This window comes from Oryctolagus cuniculus, chromosome 1, assembly GCF_051225735.1.
Source record: "Oryctolagus cuniculus isolate XC-2025 breed Fujian yellow rabbit chromosome 1, ASM5122573v1, whole genome shotgun sequence".
NCBI lineage: Eukaryota > Metazoa > Chordata > Mammalia > Lagomorpha > Leporidae > Oryctolagus > Oryctolagus cuniculus.
Window position 1 is genome coordinate 168,583,364 of NC_142867.1, and position 15,089 is coordinate 168,598,452.

General features: G+C 41.0%; 1 protein-coding gene across 9 annotated transcripts in view; it reads left to right on the forward strand.

Moving 5' to 3' along the window:
* RIC1 (RIC1 partner of RAB6A GEF complex) overlaps positions 1-15,089 on the forward strand; it is a 169,385-nt gene that overhangs the window by 117,374 nt on the left and 36,922 nt on the right. For all 9 annotated transcript variants that reach the window (XM_008255095.5, XM_002708103.6, XM_017341498.4 and 6 more), the window contains 3 exons: positions 11,416-11,560; positions 12,291-12,339; positions 14,553-14,705. In XM_008255095.5, coding sequence (XP_008253317.2) covers positions 11,416-11,560; positions 12,291-12,339; positions 14,553-14,705 — 347 coding nt within the window. The remainder of the gene's footprint in view (positions 1-11,415; positions 11,561-12,290; positions 12,340-14,552; positions 14,706-15,089) is intronic.

Sequence of the window (15,089 nt, forward strand, 5' to 3'; positions counted from 1 at the left end):
TATTTCACTAAATATAATAGTTTCCTATTGCGTCCATTTTGTTGCAAAAGATGTCTTTTTTTTTTTTTTTACCAGCTGAGTAGTACTCCATAGTGTGTGTGTGTGTATATATATACTGTAATTTCTTTAGTCAAAAGTTGATGGACATCTAAGTTGATTACACATCTTTGCTGTTGTGAATTGTGCTGCAGTGAATATGGGGGGTACAGATAACTCTTTGATATGCTGATTTCTTTTGGTTTGGGTAAATTCCCGGGAAAGCAATGTCTGGATTCTGTGGTAGGTCTATATTAAGCTTTCCGAGGTATCTCCATACTGTCTTCCACAGTGGCTGAGCCCACCAACAGTGGACCAAGGTACATTTTTCCCTACTTCCTTGCCAGCACTTGTTGGTTGTTGATTTCTGTGTGTGAGCCATTCTAACTTGGAGTGAGGTGAAATCTCACTGTGGTTTTGATTTGCATTTCCCTGATGGCTAGTGATCCTGAGAATTTTCTCAAGTGTCTTTTGGCCATTTGAGTTTCCTCTCTTGAGAAATGCTTGTTCAAGTCCTTTGCCATTTTCTTACCTGGATTGTTTGTTTCATTATTGTTGAGTTTCCTGAGCTCTTTATAGAATCTGGATGTTAACCCTTTATCAGCTGTTTGCAAAAATTTGCTCCTGTTCTATCAGTTGCCTCTTCATTTTCCTGAGTGTTTCTTTTGCAGTGCAGAGGCTTCTCTGCTTGATGTAATCCCATTTGTCAATTTTGGCTTTGATTGCCTGTACTTCTGGGATCTTTTCCAAGAAGTCTTTGCTTATGCCAATGTCTTCGAGAGTTTCCCCAATGTTTTCTAGTAATTTTATGGTATTGGGATATAGATTTAGGTTTGAATAGATTTTTGTATAAAGTATTAGGTATGGGTCTAGTTTGAAATTTATGCATGTGGAGATCCAATTTCCCTAGCACCACTTGTTAAAAAAACTATCCTCGCTCCATGGGTTGATTTTAGCTGCTTTGTCCAAGATAAGTTGGTTGTAGATGTGTGGATTGATTTCTGGAGTTCCTGTTCTGTGCCATTGGTCTACAAGTCTGTTTTTGTGCCAGTACCAGACTATTTTGATTATACCTGCCCTGTAGTATGTCTTGAAATCAGGTATTGTGATGCCTATGGTTTTGTTTTTGTTGTATAAGATTGCTTTAGCTGTTCGGGGTCTTTTGTGTTTCTGTATGAATTTTAGCATCGTTTTTCTAGATCTGCGAAGAATGTCACTGGTATTTTTATTTGGGTTGCATTGAATCTGTAAATTGCTTTTGGTAGTATGGACATTTTGATAATGTTGATTCTTCCAATTCATAAAGATGGAAAATGTTTCCATCTTTTAATATCTTCTATTTCTTTCTTTAATGTTTTATAATTTTCATCATAGAGATCTTTGACATCATTGATTAGATTTGTTCTAAGGTATTTCATTATTTTTGGAGCTATTGGGAATGGGACTGATCTTTAAAATTCTTTCTCAGCCATGACATTGTCTCTGTATACAAAGCCTATTGGTTTTTCTGCATTGATTTTATACTGTGCCACTTTAGCAAACTCTTCTATGAATTCCAGTAGTTTCGGAATGGAGTCTTTTGGATCCTCTTGATATAGAATCATGTCATCTGCCAGTAGGGATAGTTTGATTTCCTCTTTTGCAATTTGTATTCTTTTTTTTTTTTTTTCTTGCCCAATGGCTCTTGCTAAAAATTCCAGGGCTATATTAAGTAGCAGTGGTGAGAGTGGGTATCCTTATCTGGTTCTGGATTAGTGGAATGCTTCCAGCTCTTCCCCATTCAGTAGGATGCTGGTCGATGAATTTGTCATGGATTGCCTTGATTGTGTTGAGAAACATTCCTTCTATACTTCATTTTCTTAAGGTTTTCATCATGAAAGGTTTTATTTTATCAGTTTCTGTCTCTGTTGAGATAATCATGGTTTTTGTTCTTTAGTTTGTTTATGTGATGTATCACATTTATTAATTTGTGAATGTTGAACCCTCCCTGCATACGAAGAATAAATCCAATGTGGTCTGGGTGAATGATCTTTCCAATGTATTGTTTGATCTGATAAGCTTGTATTTTGTTGAGGATTTTTGCATCTATCTTCATCAGGAATATTGGTCTATAGTTCTCTTTCGCTGTCCTTATCTTTTTCTGGCTTAGGAATTAAGGTGATGCAGGCTTCATAGAAGGAGTTTGGGAGGATTCACTCCCTTTCAATCATTTTGAATAGCCTGAGAAGAATTAAGAGTTAGTTAGCTGTGGCTTTTCCTTTTTGGGAGGGTCTTTATTTCTGACTCAATTTCCTTCTTGGCTAATGGTCTGTTTAGATTTCCTATATCTTCATGACTCAGTTTTGGTAGATTGTTAGTGTCTAGGTATCTATCCATTTCTTCTGGGTTTCCCAAATTGTTGCTGCACAGCTCACTGTAGTAGTTCCTGATGATTCTTTTTATTTTTATGGTATCTGTTGTTACATTTCCTTTTTCATCTGTGATTTTATTGATTTGGGTCTTCTCCCTTTTTTTTTTTTTTGTTTGGCCAATGGTGTATCAATTTTTTTTAAAGATGTATTTATTTATGTGAAAGAGTTACTCAGAGAGAGAAGGAGAGGCAAAGAGAGAGAAAGGTCTTCCATCCACTGCCCTACTCCCCAGTTGGCCGCAACGGCCAGAGCTGTGCCAGTCCGGAGCTGGGAGCTTCTTCCAGATCTCCCACACGGGTGCAGAGGCCCAAGGACTTGGGCCATCCTCCATTGCTTTCCCAGGCCAGAAATCTGGATAGGAAATAGAGCAGCCAGGATCCTAACTGGCGCCCATATGGAATGCTGGCACTGCAAGCAGCGGCCTCACCCGCTACACCACAGCACCAACTCCTCTTCTCTAATTTTGATTAGTTCTTTCCTCCTACTAATTTGGAGTTTATTTTTCTAGGTCCTTGAGATGCATTGATAACTCATTTATTTGGTACTTTTTCATTTTCTTCATGTAGGCACTAACTGCTGTAAACTTCCCTTTTAACACTGCTTTTGCTGTATCCCGTAAGTTTTGATATGATATGTTTTTGACTTTGTTTCTTCCCAGAAATTTTCTGATTTCTCTTTTGGTTTCTTCTGTGACTCACTATTCATTCAGGGACGTGTTGTTTAGTCTCCATGTGTTTGCATATGATCCAGAGATTTTTGAGTTGTTGATTTCCAGATTTATTGCATTGTGGTCAGAGAAGATGCAGGGTATGATTTGATTTTTTTTTTTTTTTTTAATTTGCTGAGACTTGCTTTATGGCCTAGTATGTGGTCAATCCTAGAGAAAGTTCCATGCATTGATGAGAAGAATGTGTACTCTGCCGTTGTTGGGGTGAAAGTTTTGTAGATATCAGTTAGGTTCATAGTGTCATTTAGCTCTATTGTATCTTTTTGTTGATTTTCTGTCTGGTGGCTGTCTGGTTTTTCTGTCCATTGATGAAAGTGGGGTGTTGAATTGTCCCACATTACTATTGCATTGGAGTCTGTCTCTCTTTAGATCCATTAACATTTCTTGTCTATAGCCTGGTGCCCTGTAATTGGTTGCATATACATTTATTATAGGCACATCTTCCTGTTGAATTGATCTCTTAATCATTACATAGTGTCCTTCTTTATCTCTTTAGCAGTTTTTGTGTTAAAGTCTGTTTTGTTTGATATTAGGGTGCCTACCTACACCAGCTCTTTTTGCTTTCTGTTAACATGGAATATCTTATTCTATCCTTTAACTTTCAGTCTACATATATCTTTGTGCTGAGACATGTTTCTTGTAGGCAGCAGGTTGATGGGTCTTGTTTTTTAATCTGTTCAGCCAGTCTGTATATTTTTTTTGTATTTAATGAATGCATTTTTACATAGATACAACTTTAGAATACAGTGGTTCTTTCCCCCAGTCTGTATCTTTTAACTGGAGAGTTGATGTCATTTACATTCAAGGTGACTATTCATAAGTAATGACTTGGCCCTGCCATTTTCCCATAAATATTCCTGCTGTTTACTTTGAATTTCATTTGTACATTTACTGGGAGATTTTCTGCTTTCACATTCTTTCATAATGTTTTCCTTCAGCATATTTTTGTAAGGCTGGGCGAATGGTGACAAATTATTTCAGTTTCTGTTTGTTGCGGAGGGTCTTTATTTCACCTTCATTCATAAATGAGAGCTTTTCGGGGTACAGTATTTTGGGTTGACAGTTTTTTTTCATCTCAAAACTTCAGTTACATCTCACCATTCCCTTCTAACCTGTAGGGTTTCTGATGAGAAGTCTGCTGTGAGTCTAATTGGAGATCCTCTGAACATAATCTGATGTTTATCTCGTGCACATTTTAGAATCTTTTCTTTATGTATTACTGTTGAACATTTGACTACAATGTATTGTTGTAAAGATCTTTTCTTGTCATGTCTTTTAGGAGTTCTATGTGCTTCCTGTACTTAAATGTCCCTTTCTTTCAGCCGGCGCCGTGGCTCAATAGGCTAATCCTCCACCTTGCGGCGCCGGCACACCGGGTTCTAGTCCCGGTTGGGGCGCCGGATTCTGTCCCGGTTGCCCCTCTTCCAGGCCAGCTCTCTGCTATGGCCAGGGAGTGCAGTGGAGGATGGCCCAGGTGCTTGGGCCCTGCACCCCATGGGAGACCAGGAAAAGCACCTGGCTCCTGGCTCCTGCCAGGATCAGCGCGGTGCGCCGGCTGCAGCGGCGGCCATTGGAGAGTGAACCAACGGCAAAAGGAAGACCTTTCTCTCTGTCTCTCTCTCTCACTGTCCACTCTGCCTGTCAAAAAAAAAAAAAAAAAAAAAAAAAAAAAAAAAAAATGTCCCTTTCTTTCTCCAAATTTGGGAAGTTTTCTACTCTTTTTTTTTTTTGGCTATTTTTTTTTTTTTTTATTTGACAGAGTTAGACAGTGAGAGAGAGAGAGAGAGACAGAAAGGTCTTCCTTCCATTGGTTCATCCCCCAAATGGCCGCCACGGCCGGAGCTACGCCGATCCACAGCCAGGAGCCAGGTGCTTCCTCCTGGTCTCCCACGTGGGTGCAGGAGCCCAAGCACTTGGGCCATCCTTCACTGCCCTCCTGGGCCACAGCAGAGAGCTGGACTGGAAGAGGAGCAACTGGAACTAGAACCGGTGCCCATATGGGATGCTGGCACCGCAGGCAGAGGACTAACCAAGTGAGCCCCGGCACCAGCCCGAAAGTTTTCTACTCAATAGGCCTTCTAGTCCATTCTCTTTCCACACTTTCAGGAACTCCTAAGGCTCATGTGGGTCATTTAATAGTATCACATTTATCTCCATCCCCGTTTTTAAGTTTTCTATTTTCTTCTTTTTTTTTAAAAAAAAAATTTTGTTGTTGTTGTTTGACTGTAAGATTTCCAAAGATTTGTCTTCTAATTTGTATATTCTTTCTTCTACGTCACCAAGTCTGCCTGTTAAGGCCTTCTATCACATTGTTTTGATCTATTGAATTCTTCATTTCTAACATTTCATTTTGATTTCTCTTTATAATTTCAATTTCATGAGAAAAAATTTCATATCATGTATGGTTTTCTTTAGTTCATGGATTTGCTTCTGAGTAGTAGTCCTATGATTAATTTTTTTAATTCTGTTTCCGGCATTTCCTCAATCTCTTCTTCACATTCTATTTTTTTATTTATTTTTTATTTTTTTTATTTTTTGACAGGCAGAGTGGACAGTGAGAGAGAAAGACAGAGAGAAAGGTCTTCCTTTTGCTGTTGGTTCACCCTCCAATGGCCACTGCGGCCAGCGCACCGCGCTGATCCGAAGGCAGGAGCCAGGTGCTTCTGCTGGTCTCCCATGGGGTGTAGGGCCCAAGCACTTGGGCCATCCTCCACTGCACTCCCGGGCCACAGCAGAGAGCTGGCCTGGAAGAGGGGCAACCGGGACAGAATCCGGCGCCCCAACCGGGACTAGTACCCGGTGTGCCAGCACCACAAGGCAGAGGATTAGCCTATTGAGCCTTGGCGCCGGCCCCTTCTTCACATTCTAATATTGAAATGTTCTTGGGGCTGGTGCCGTGGCTCACTAGGCTAATGCTCCGCCTGCAGAGCCGGCATCCCCTGTGGGCACCGGGTTCTGGTCCCGGTTGCTCCTCTTCCAGTCCAGCTCTCTGCTGTGGCCCGGGAGTGCAGTGGAGGATGGCCCAAGTGCTTGGGCGCCTGCACCCGCATGGGAGACCAGGAGGAGGCACCTGGCTCCTGGCTTCGGATCAGTGCAGATCCGGCTGTAGTGGCCATTTGGGGGGTGAACCAACGGAAGGAAGACCTACCTTTCTCTCTCTCTCAAAAAAAAAAAAAAAGAAAAAGAAAAAGAAAAGAAATGTTCTTATGTTCCTTTGGTTTTTTTTTTTTTTTTCCCTGATGGCTTTTGTCTTTTGAGCTATGCCTGGGTGGTTACTTAGTAGATGTCTACACTTTCAGTGAATATCAAGAGGTGTGTGGTGGGTGTGGCTAGGGAACTCTGTTCAGTGCACCAGGTGGGAGCGAGTATCCAGGGTAACACTCAAGTTGGACTTGGTAGATCTCAATGCCCGGGTGTTAGCCCCCAGTATGTTTTGTGCTACCGTATGAATTGCACAGATAATCTGCGCAGTCCTAACTGTGAGCACAGTGAGCATGTGGAAATGCTCCCAGTGATTGCCCAGAGACCCAGCCACTCCCTGCACCTTCTCATGTCACCATGAGTCCCCAGAGTCTTGGCACACAGGGCTCCTACAGTTGCTGGGTGTAGAGGTTTCTGTCTGCTCTGCCAGCCTGCCCAATCAGCAGAGAGGTAGATGTTCCCTGAGACCACTCTGCGTAGGTGTTTTGATCCTGGGAGTCTGCGGCCCCTCATCGTCCTACAAGGTTATCCAGTCACCTCCCAACTGGGCTCAAAATCAGTGGGGACTGGGCATTGTTCTTTCTGCTAGAACCACTAAGAGCCACTGGACTAATACTGTTCCATTACTCTTGGCAGTACTGCTGAGAAAGTAACATCTTGTCTCAGCAAGTTGTTGTGGGCACACACAAAGACTTGCACAGCTGCCCCTCGAACCCAAAATGGTGCCCACCCTTTCCCAGCCAGGCAGCAAGTGCTATTCTGGGGAAGCTGGACTGAGAAGAATGTGCCCTCCCTCTCTGTGTTTTTTTTTTTTTTTTTTTTTTTTTTTTTTTTTTTTTGACGGGCAGAGTGGACAGAGAGAGAGACAGAGAGAAAGGTCTTCCTTTTGCCATTGGTTCACCCTCCAATGGCCGCCATGGCCAGTGCACTGCGGCCGGCGCACCGCGCTGATCCGATGGCAGGAGCCAGGTACTTATCCCTCTCTACTTCCACTGGGTCCACAGGCAAGTGCTAGTGACTGCTAGCCCCCAGGGCTGCAGTCCGGATTCACTATGCTCTTCCTTTAGCTATTTCGCCACGGGTTGCTGCAGTCTGGTCTCACCTCTGTCTCCAAGCTGCTGCCCAATCAGGCTCTCTATGGCTGTTGTCGTGTGCTGTGCCCGCGTTCCTGCTGCGTGTCCGCACCCTCCACACAGGTTCATGGTGTTCTTCTTTCTGTTTTAAGAGTTCCAACACAGTTTTCCCTCCAATTCTCTCATGAAAGTGCACTTCCTACACCAGTTTCTTTCACTGTTAATCCCTGCTCTTGCATATTATGTCACTCCCTAATCTGCCATCTTGGATTCCAGATCAGGATGCCAGTATTATAGGCTTAACCCACTGCATCACAACACTAGCCCCTATTTTGATACTATTCAGTAGCTTTGACTTTCACACTGTCCCCTCTTCTTGAAGTGTCCTGTATTTCTGCATGGAGGATATATGTTCATCTTTCAAGACTCAGCCCAAATGAAATCTCTTTTTTTGTGAACTAGTTGGGATGCCATTCAGTCTTGTGCTCCATTGTACTCTGCACATAATGTCTTTTTTTTAGACTTTTTTATTTATTTGAAAGATAGTTACAAAGAGAAGAGGAATGACAGAGATAGAGATCTTCCATCCACTGATTCACTCCCTAAATTGCTGCAACAGCCAGGGCTGGGCCAGGCCAAAGCTAGGAGCCAGGAGCTTCTTCTGCGTCTCCCACGTGGGTGCAGGAGCCCAAGTGCCCAGGCCATCAAACCAGTGCCCATATGGGATGCTAGCACTGCAGGCAGGGGGTTAACCTGTGCCACAGTGCCAGCCCCAACTCCCTTCTCTTTACAACAGGATAGTTCAGGTTAGTGGGAGACACGTAGTGGAGATGTGATGAATAAAGTAATCTGTTCTGTAAGTAAGCTAAGGTCCATGACCTTTATATGTACAGTCTTAGTACTACATGTCTTAGGAATTTGATAATGTTCTGTGACTTATCTGCACTAATAATTGAGAAACTTTTTTCCAGCTATATCTATTCTTCACCAAGATGTAGATGTGTCCCCATTTTAAGAACATTTGCCGTAAGGCTACAAATCCCTCTGATGATTGGGATCAGTAAAAAAAAAGATACTGAGGTTGCCCATATGAATATAATCTAACAATAATAATCTTACTAGTTTTGAGGAGGAAGCTTAGATATTTCAAATAAACATTTGAATATTTAACTGTTCATGTTGACTTAGTGTTAGCCAAATATATTCCAGTATTTTGCCAACCATTATTTCTTTTAAATTTTTTATAAATTCGTTTTTATTTATTTAAATTTTTTATAAATTAGTTTTCATTTATTTAAAATGCAGAAAACAGAATGATATTCCATCTACTGCTTCACTCCCCAAACGCCCAGATAGCCAGGCCTGGGCCAGGCCAAAGCCAAGAGTCCAAGTTTCCCATATGTGTGATAGGCCCAGTCATGAGGGCCATCATCTGCTATTTCCAAGGACACCTTAGCAGCAAGCTGAATCAGAAATGGGCGTGCCAGAACTTGAACAGGCATTTCCTTATGATATGCAGGTGTCCCAAGTGGTGGCTTAATCTGGTATGCCATAGTGCTCCCCTCACCATCCCTTTTGACAACATCTAACTTCCACTTGAGACCGTTTTCTGCCTGAAATACGTCCTTTGGAATTTTATTTCAGTGTTCATTCAGAGAACTTTCTGTGATGGTAAAGTATGGTGGTGTGTATATGTAGTGTCTAAAACTTACTTATGTTGCCCCTGTGATTTAAGTTAGTTTAATTTGGTAAAAGATTATGGATTGACAGTTATTTTCTCTCTAGACACTGAGTTTCAGTGTCTTTGGGTTTCCATTACTGCCAGTAAAATGAAGTTGTCAGAGATTTTTTTTTTTTTTTTTACAGGCAGAGTGGATAGTGAGAGAGAGACAGAGAGAAAGGTCTTCCTTTTTGCCATTGGTTCACCCAATGGCATCACGCTAATCCGAAGCCAGGAGCCAGGTGCTTCTCCTGGTCTCCCATGCGGGTGCAGGGCCCAAGCACTTGGGCCATCCTCCACTGCACTCCCAGGCCATAGCAGAGAGCTGGCCTGGAAGAAGGGCAACCAGGACTAGAACCCGGTGTGCCGTCACCACAAGGTGGAGGATTAGCCTATTGAGCCGCGGTGCTGGCTTCTTTTTTTTTTTTTTTTCTTAAGATTTATTTATTTATTTGAAAGTCCGAGTTAGAGAAAAAAGGAAAGGCAGAGAGAGATCTTCCATCTGCTGGTTCATTCCCCCTAATTGGCCGCAGCAGCCGGAGCTGTACCAGTCCAAAACCAGGAGCCAGGAACTAGGAGCTTCTTCCACGTCTCCTACGGACTTGGGCCATCTTCTACTGCTTTTCCAGGCCATTGCAGAGAGCTGGATAGGAAGTGGAGCAGCCAGGACTCGAACTGGCGCCCATATGGGATGCCGGCACTGCAGGCAGCAGCTTTACTCACTATGCCACAGCGCCAGGCCTCAAAATTATTCTTTTCTTTCTAGCTGCTTTTAAGATCATCTGTTTGACCTTGGGTGTTTTGCAGTTTCATTGTGATGTGTAAGGCAAAGAATTTTCTCTTCTTTTTTTTTTGACTCTTGCTTGAGACTGAAACTTGCTGGATTTTAAGAATTCATTGCTTTCAACTGTTGAAGAGAATTCTAGTTACTATCTTTGTTGCCTCTCCTCTAATATCTTTTTCATGAATTGTTTCTTCAGTTATGTTTTATATTGCCAAATCTGGCAATTAAGTTTTTAATTTCAGTTACTGTATTTTTTATTTTTAAATAATTTTTGTAGCTTTTTTTTGTTTTTTTGTTTTTTAAATCTATATATCCTGCTACTAATTTCTCATTTCTTTAGCTATTAAAAGTATGGTTATTTTATATTCGGTGTCTGTTAATCTCAATATCTGAAGCCTTTCTGGATTGATTTCTGCTATGACTTGTTTTTTGGCAATTCTTACTCATTGGTTGATATATTTTAGGATTATTGGCTGAGAGTGGAATATTTTCCTTTAAACTTAGTTGTGTGAATGCCTTGAGACCTGAATTGTGTTTTAGTTTCTTCCAGAGAGGAATGGTGTGTGTTTGTGCTGGTCCTCTGAGAGTACCACCTCAGTCTGAAATCCTTTGCATTGTCTGCACTGTCTGTGATTCTTTTTCAAACCACACTAAGCACAAATTACATAGTAGGGTGAGGACTGACTTGTGGCTGCAGATTATCAGAGGAGCTATTTTTCCATTTTAATACCATGGGTGAAATATGAAAAAGTTCCTCGCTATTTCTTTGCCTTCTACATGGCAGAATTTTTTTCTTATTTTCACTTATCCCATGAATGTAGCCGTTGACAATATCTATTGTTTGATTCTCTGCCTTGTGCAAGCTCTGAGCTTTATCTCTTAGCCCTCATGCCTATGAATCATCAGAGGTAGTAATCAAGGTTCCAAGAGCTTTGCAGGAAAATTCAGGGCAAAAGCACTTTGTCCCAGTATTTTTAATTATTTTGAGGTGTTAAAGTGTTTTACTCAACATCTTTGTTGTTTAAATGTGGAGAGTTATTCGAGATACCATTTACTGAATTGCCAGAAATAGAAATTTGCTCCTTAAGTTTTTATTATTCTTATTGTTTAGCCTCTTTAAAGGCTTGTGTATGTTTATTTCTAAGGAGTTGTTGTAACCTTATCCCCATTTCACAGTTTTTGTGGAAAACCAAAGACTTTTAAGATTACAGGGTTGTAGTTATTCAAGCTAACAGCAGCCAGAAACGGTTTTAGTTTCTTAAGAATTTCTTGTGTTCTGAGTGTTCTGCTTAGATCAGGCCCAGACTAATGGCCATATTTTATAAGCCTTATCAAATGGTCAGGATTCATTTTGTGAAGCATCCATGTTTTTCTTATCATTTTGATTTGAATGTATAGACAGTAAAAGATGCTAAGTAGTAAGAAACACTCGTTTATTTTTAATTTCTCACTCTTTTTGGCAGACATTTGGAATAAAACAGGAGCTGTTAAATTGGTCAGATGGTCTCCTGACAATAGTGTTGTAATAGTTACCTGGGAATATGGAGGCCTTTCTTTATGGAGCGTGTTTGGAGCCCAGCTGATTTGTACACTTGGAGGAGATTTTGCGTGAGTCAAAAAAGACAAATTTTAGATAAAATACTCTTATCTTCTAGACAATTCATATATACAGAAATCTTGTGTCATTGAGCTTTTACCCTCTTATCCTTATTTTATTCTTAACTCACAAACAATTAGTAGGATTCAAAATTAGTTTTAAATATATTGATTTTCCAAATATCCATTCTCTTAAAACTGTTCATTCTATAAAAACTTATTAAATCCTTGTGATACATGTGGCAATGTTAGATTCAAGGCAGAATCAGACATGGTTCTGCCTCCAAGTAGCTTATCATTTAATAAGTTATGAGATATGTACATACATAACTAGTAGGAATTAGAAAGTTACATTGTCTTACTGATTAATTCAGGTTAACACAATGGCTTGATGTTTCTGCCTGTTTCATATATCCTGAACTGCAATTCTGATAAAATGAAGCATACTTTCTCAAACTGCTGACTCTGTCAAGACGTCAGTTGGACTTTGAAACTGGTTGAGAGAAACAGCTAAGTGTATTAGCCTGCAACTGTGTATTTTATGCATTATTTATTTCTAACAATAGAAATTTCTCAAGTTTTTATCATTCTTATTGTTTAGCTTTTTTAAAAGCATGCATTTATTTTTTAATGGCAATTTTTAAGGGAGCAAAATCAATTTGATTTTCTAAAAACTAAAGCTACATGTGACATACATTATTCTTAATTGGAAGGTTCTAGTAAGAATTCTATTCTGTTTTAGTTATAGGTCTGATGGCACCAAAAAAGATCCTCTTAAGATAAACTCTATGGTAAGCATCTTCTGTAAAAAATAATAATTAGCATAGTATAAAATGCTTTCTTCATTTTTTCCTCTCATGTTGGTGTGATGAAAATCATGAAGCTGTTTTAGTCTCAGCTGATTGTTCCTTTTTAATTGAGAGGCTGCCTGATTTGTCCAGGCAGCCCCTGTCATCTTTGTGAAGATAATGACTGTGAGATGACTCCTTTGTTTTTTCAAAGCCTACCTCTCTCTTTTGTGTAACTCATTGACATAATTCTTATGGCCCTGCTTTTGACATAAAGTGAAATGCTCATTGTGCATTTTCTCCTGGAGTATGTACTTGTGCATTGGCATATTTTTCAAAACTGTATAGATAACAAAGCAAGAGAATTAAAGTCAACTATTGTATTATTTTTTCATATTACCTATTTACAAGAGTTTTTGTAGAAAATAGTTAAAATTTCTGTCTTTACACAGAACATTTTGTTGCTGTAGCTCCTCAGTCTTCAAGGATTCTTGTGAAATTAGTGGTTATGAGATTTATCACGACCTTTTCTCTTTTGCTTCAGAGTAAGCAAAATAAATTTAAACACCATGGTTGCCTTAAATAGTGGTTCCCAACCTTTCACCACCAAGAACTCCTTTTCTTGTCTGCCCACCTCTTTTTTTTTCTTTAATATGTACTTATCATTAGAAAGGCAGAGAGAAGGGGGTCTTCCATATGCTGATTTACTCCCCAAATGGCCCAAATGTCCGAAGCTATGCCAATCCGAAGCCAGGAACTTCTTCACAGTCTCCCATGCGGGTGCAGGTCCTTGGGCCATCTGCTACTTTCCCAGATCATAGCAGAGAGCTGGATCAGAGATGGAACAGCTAGGACTTGAACTGGTGCTCATATGGGATGCTGGCACTGCAGGTGCCGGCTTTACCACAGTGCCAGCCCCTGCCCACCTCATTTTAAAGCAAGTTTTCTTTTTTTTTTTTTTTTTTTTAAGATTTATTTTATTTACTTGGAATACAGTTGCAAAGAGAAGTAGAGACACAGAGAGAGGTCTTCCATCCACTAATTCACTCCCAGATGGCTGCAATGGCCGGAGCTGCGCCAGTTTGAAGCCAGGAACCAGGAGCTTCTTCTGGGTCTCCCACATGGGTGCAGGGGCCCAAGGACTTGGGCCATCTTCCACTGCTTTCCCAGGCCATAGCAGAGAGCTAGATTGGAAGAGGAGCAGCCAGGACTAGAACCAGCTCCCATACGGGATGCCAGCGCTTCAGGCCAGGGCTTTAACCCGCAGTGCCACAGTGCCAGCCCCAGGAAATCACTAATCTTAAACAATACTATCATGAAATCTAGTTACAGAATATGAAAACTGAATGGGCCTGGGACATTTATTTGAACCTTCTCATTTTACAGAAGAAGAAACTTAAATTCTGAGAAACAAGAGAGCTTGGCCAAGGTAATAAAACAAAAAGCCAAACTGGATGCAAATTAGTCTCAAAGCTTCCCAAGTTGGCTGGCTCTGCGGCTCACTAGGCTAATCCTCCACCTGTGGCGCTGCCACCCCGGGTTCTAGTCCCGGTTGGGGCGCCGGATTCTGTCCCACTTGCTCCTCTTCCAGTCCAGCTCTCTGCTGTGGCCCGGGAGTGCAGTGGTGAATGGCCCAGGTGCTTGGGCCCTGCACCCGCATGGGAGACCAGGAGGAAACACCTGGCTCCTGGCTTCGGATCGGCGTAGCACACCGGCCGCAATGCACCGGCTGTGGTGGCCACTTGGGGGTGTCTCTCTCTCTCACTGTCTAACTCTGCCTGTCAAAAAAAAAAAAAAAAACACACACACACACAAAAAAACGCTTCCCAAGCTTCCTCTCGGTAACCTGGATCTGGATTGTTTTCTAAAAAAGGTTTTTTATTTTTGTTTTTTGGTATTTGAGGGGCAGCTAAGTTAAATTAATGGAAAATTTACAAAGTACAGTAGAGGTTTCACAGGATGGAAATCCTGAAATAGATAAGAATAGCATATAGTGTTTTCTCTATTTGAGGTAGAGAGCAGTGACAGTGGTTTCCTGTGGAGATAGCCCATATCATGGAAGATGTGATTCTTTGTATTGTCATTGTTTCTCCAACCTGTAGAAATCACTGAGAATGGTGCTACGTTATTTCAGAAATTGGATATTCAAAGCTAAGAAAGGATAACAGAAGCCTTGTAATTGCTTTGACTTTCTTCTTCCTCTTCCTCCTTTCAAGAGCTGGGGTGCAGAAGGTTATCACCTGTGGGTAATCAGCGGATTTGGTTCTCAACACAATGAAATTGAATCTGACTTCAGGAGTATAATTAAGCAGCCCAGCATTCTGCTCTTTCAGTTCATCAAGAGTGTACTCACTGTAAACCCTTGTATGGTAAGTGTATTTAAAACTGATTTCATTTTAGTATCTTTCAGATTGGCATTTCAGTTCCTTCTTTTTGATACAAGTGTGTGGAATGTACTCCCACAATTGACCTGTTATCTTTTTTTATATATTTTTTCTGATATTTGTGGGTTAAAAAGAGTTTTTTTAAAGATTTTTCATTTATTTATTTATTTGAGAGGTTGAGTCACAGAAAGAGGGAGAGAAAGAGAGAAAGGTCTTTAGTCTGCTGGTTCACCCCCTAAATGGCCACAATGGCTGGAGCCTCCTTCAGCTCCCGTATGCTGGTTTACATGCCCAAGCACTTGGGTCATCCTCTAGTACTTTCCCAGGCCAGAAGCAGAGAGCTGAATTGGAAGAGGAATACCCAAGACA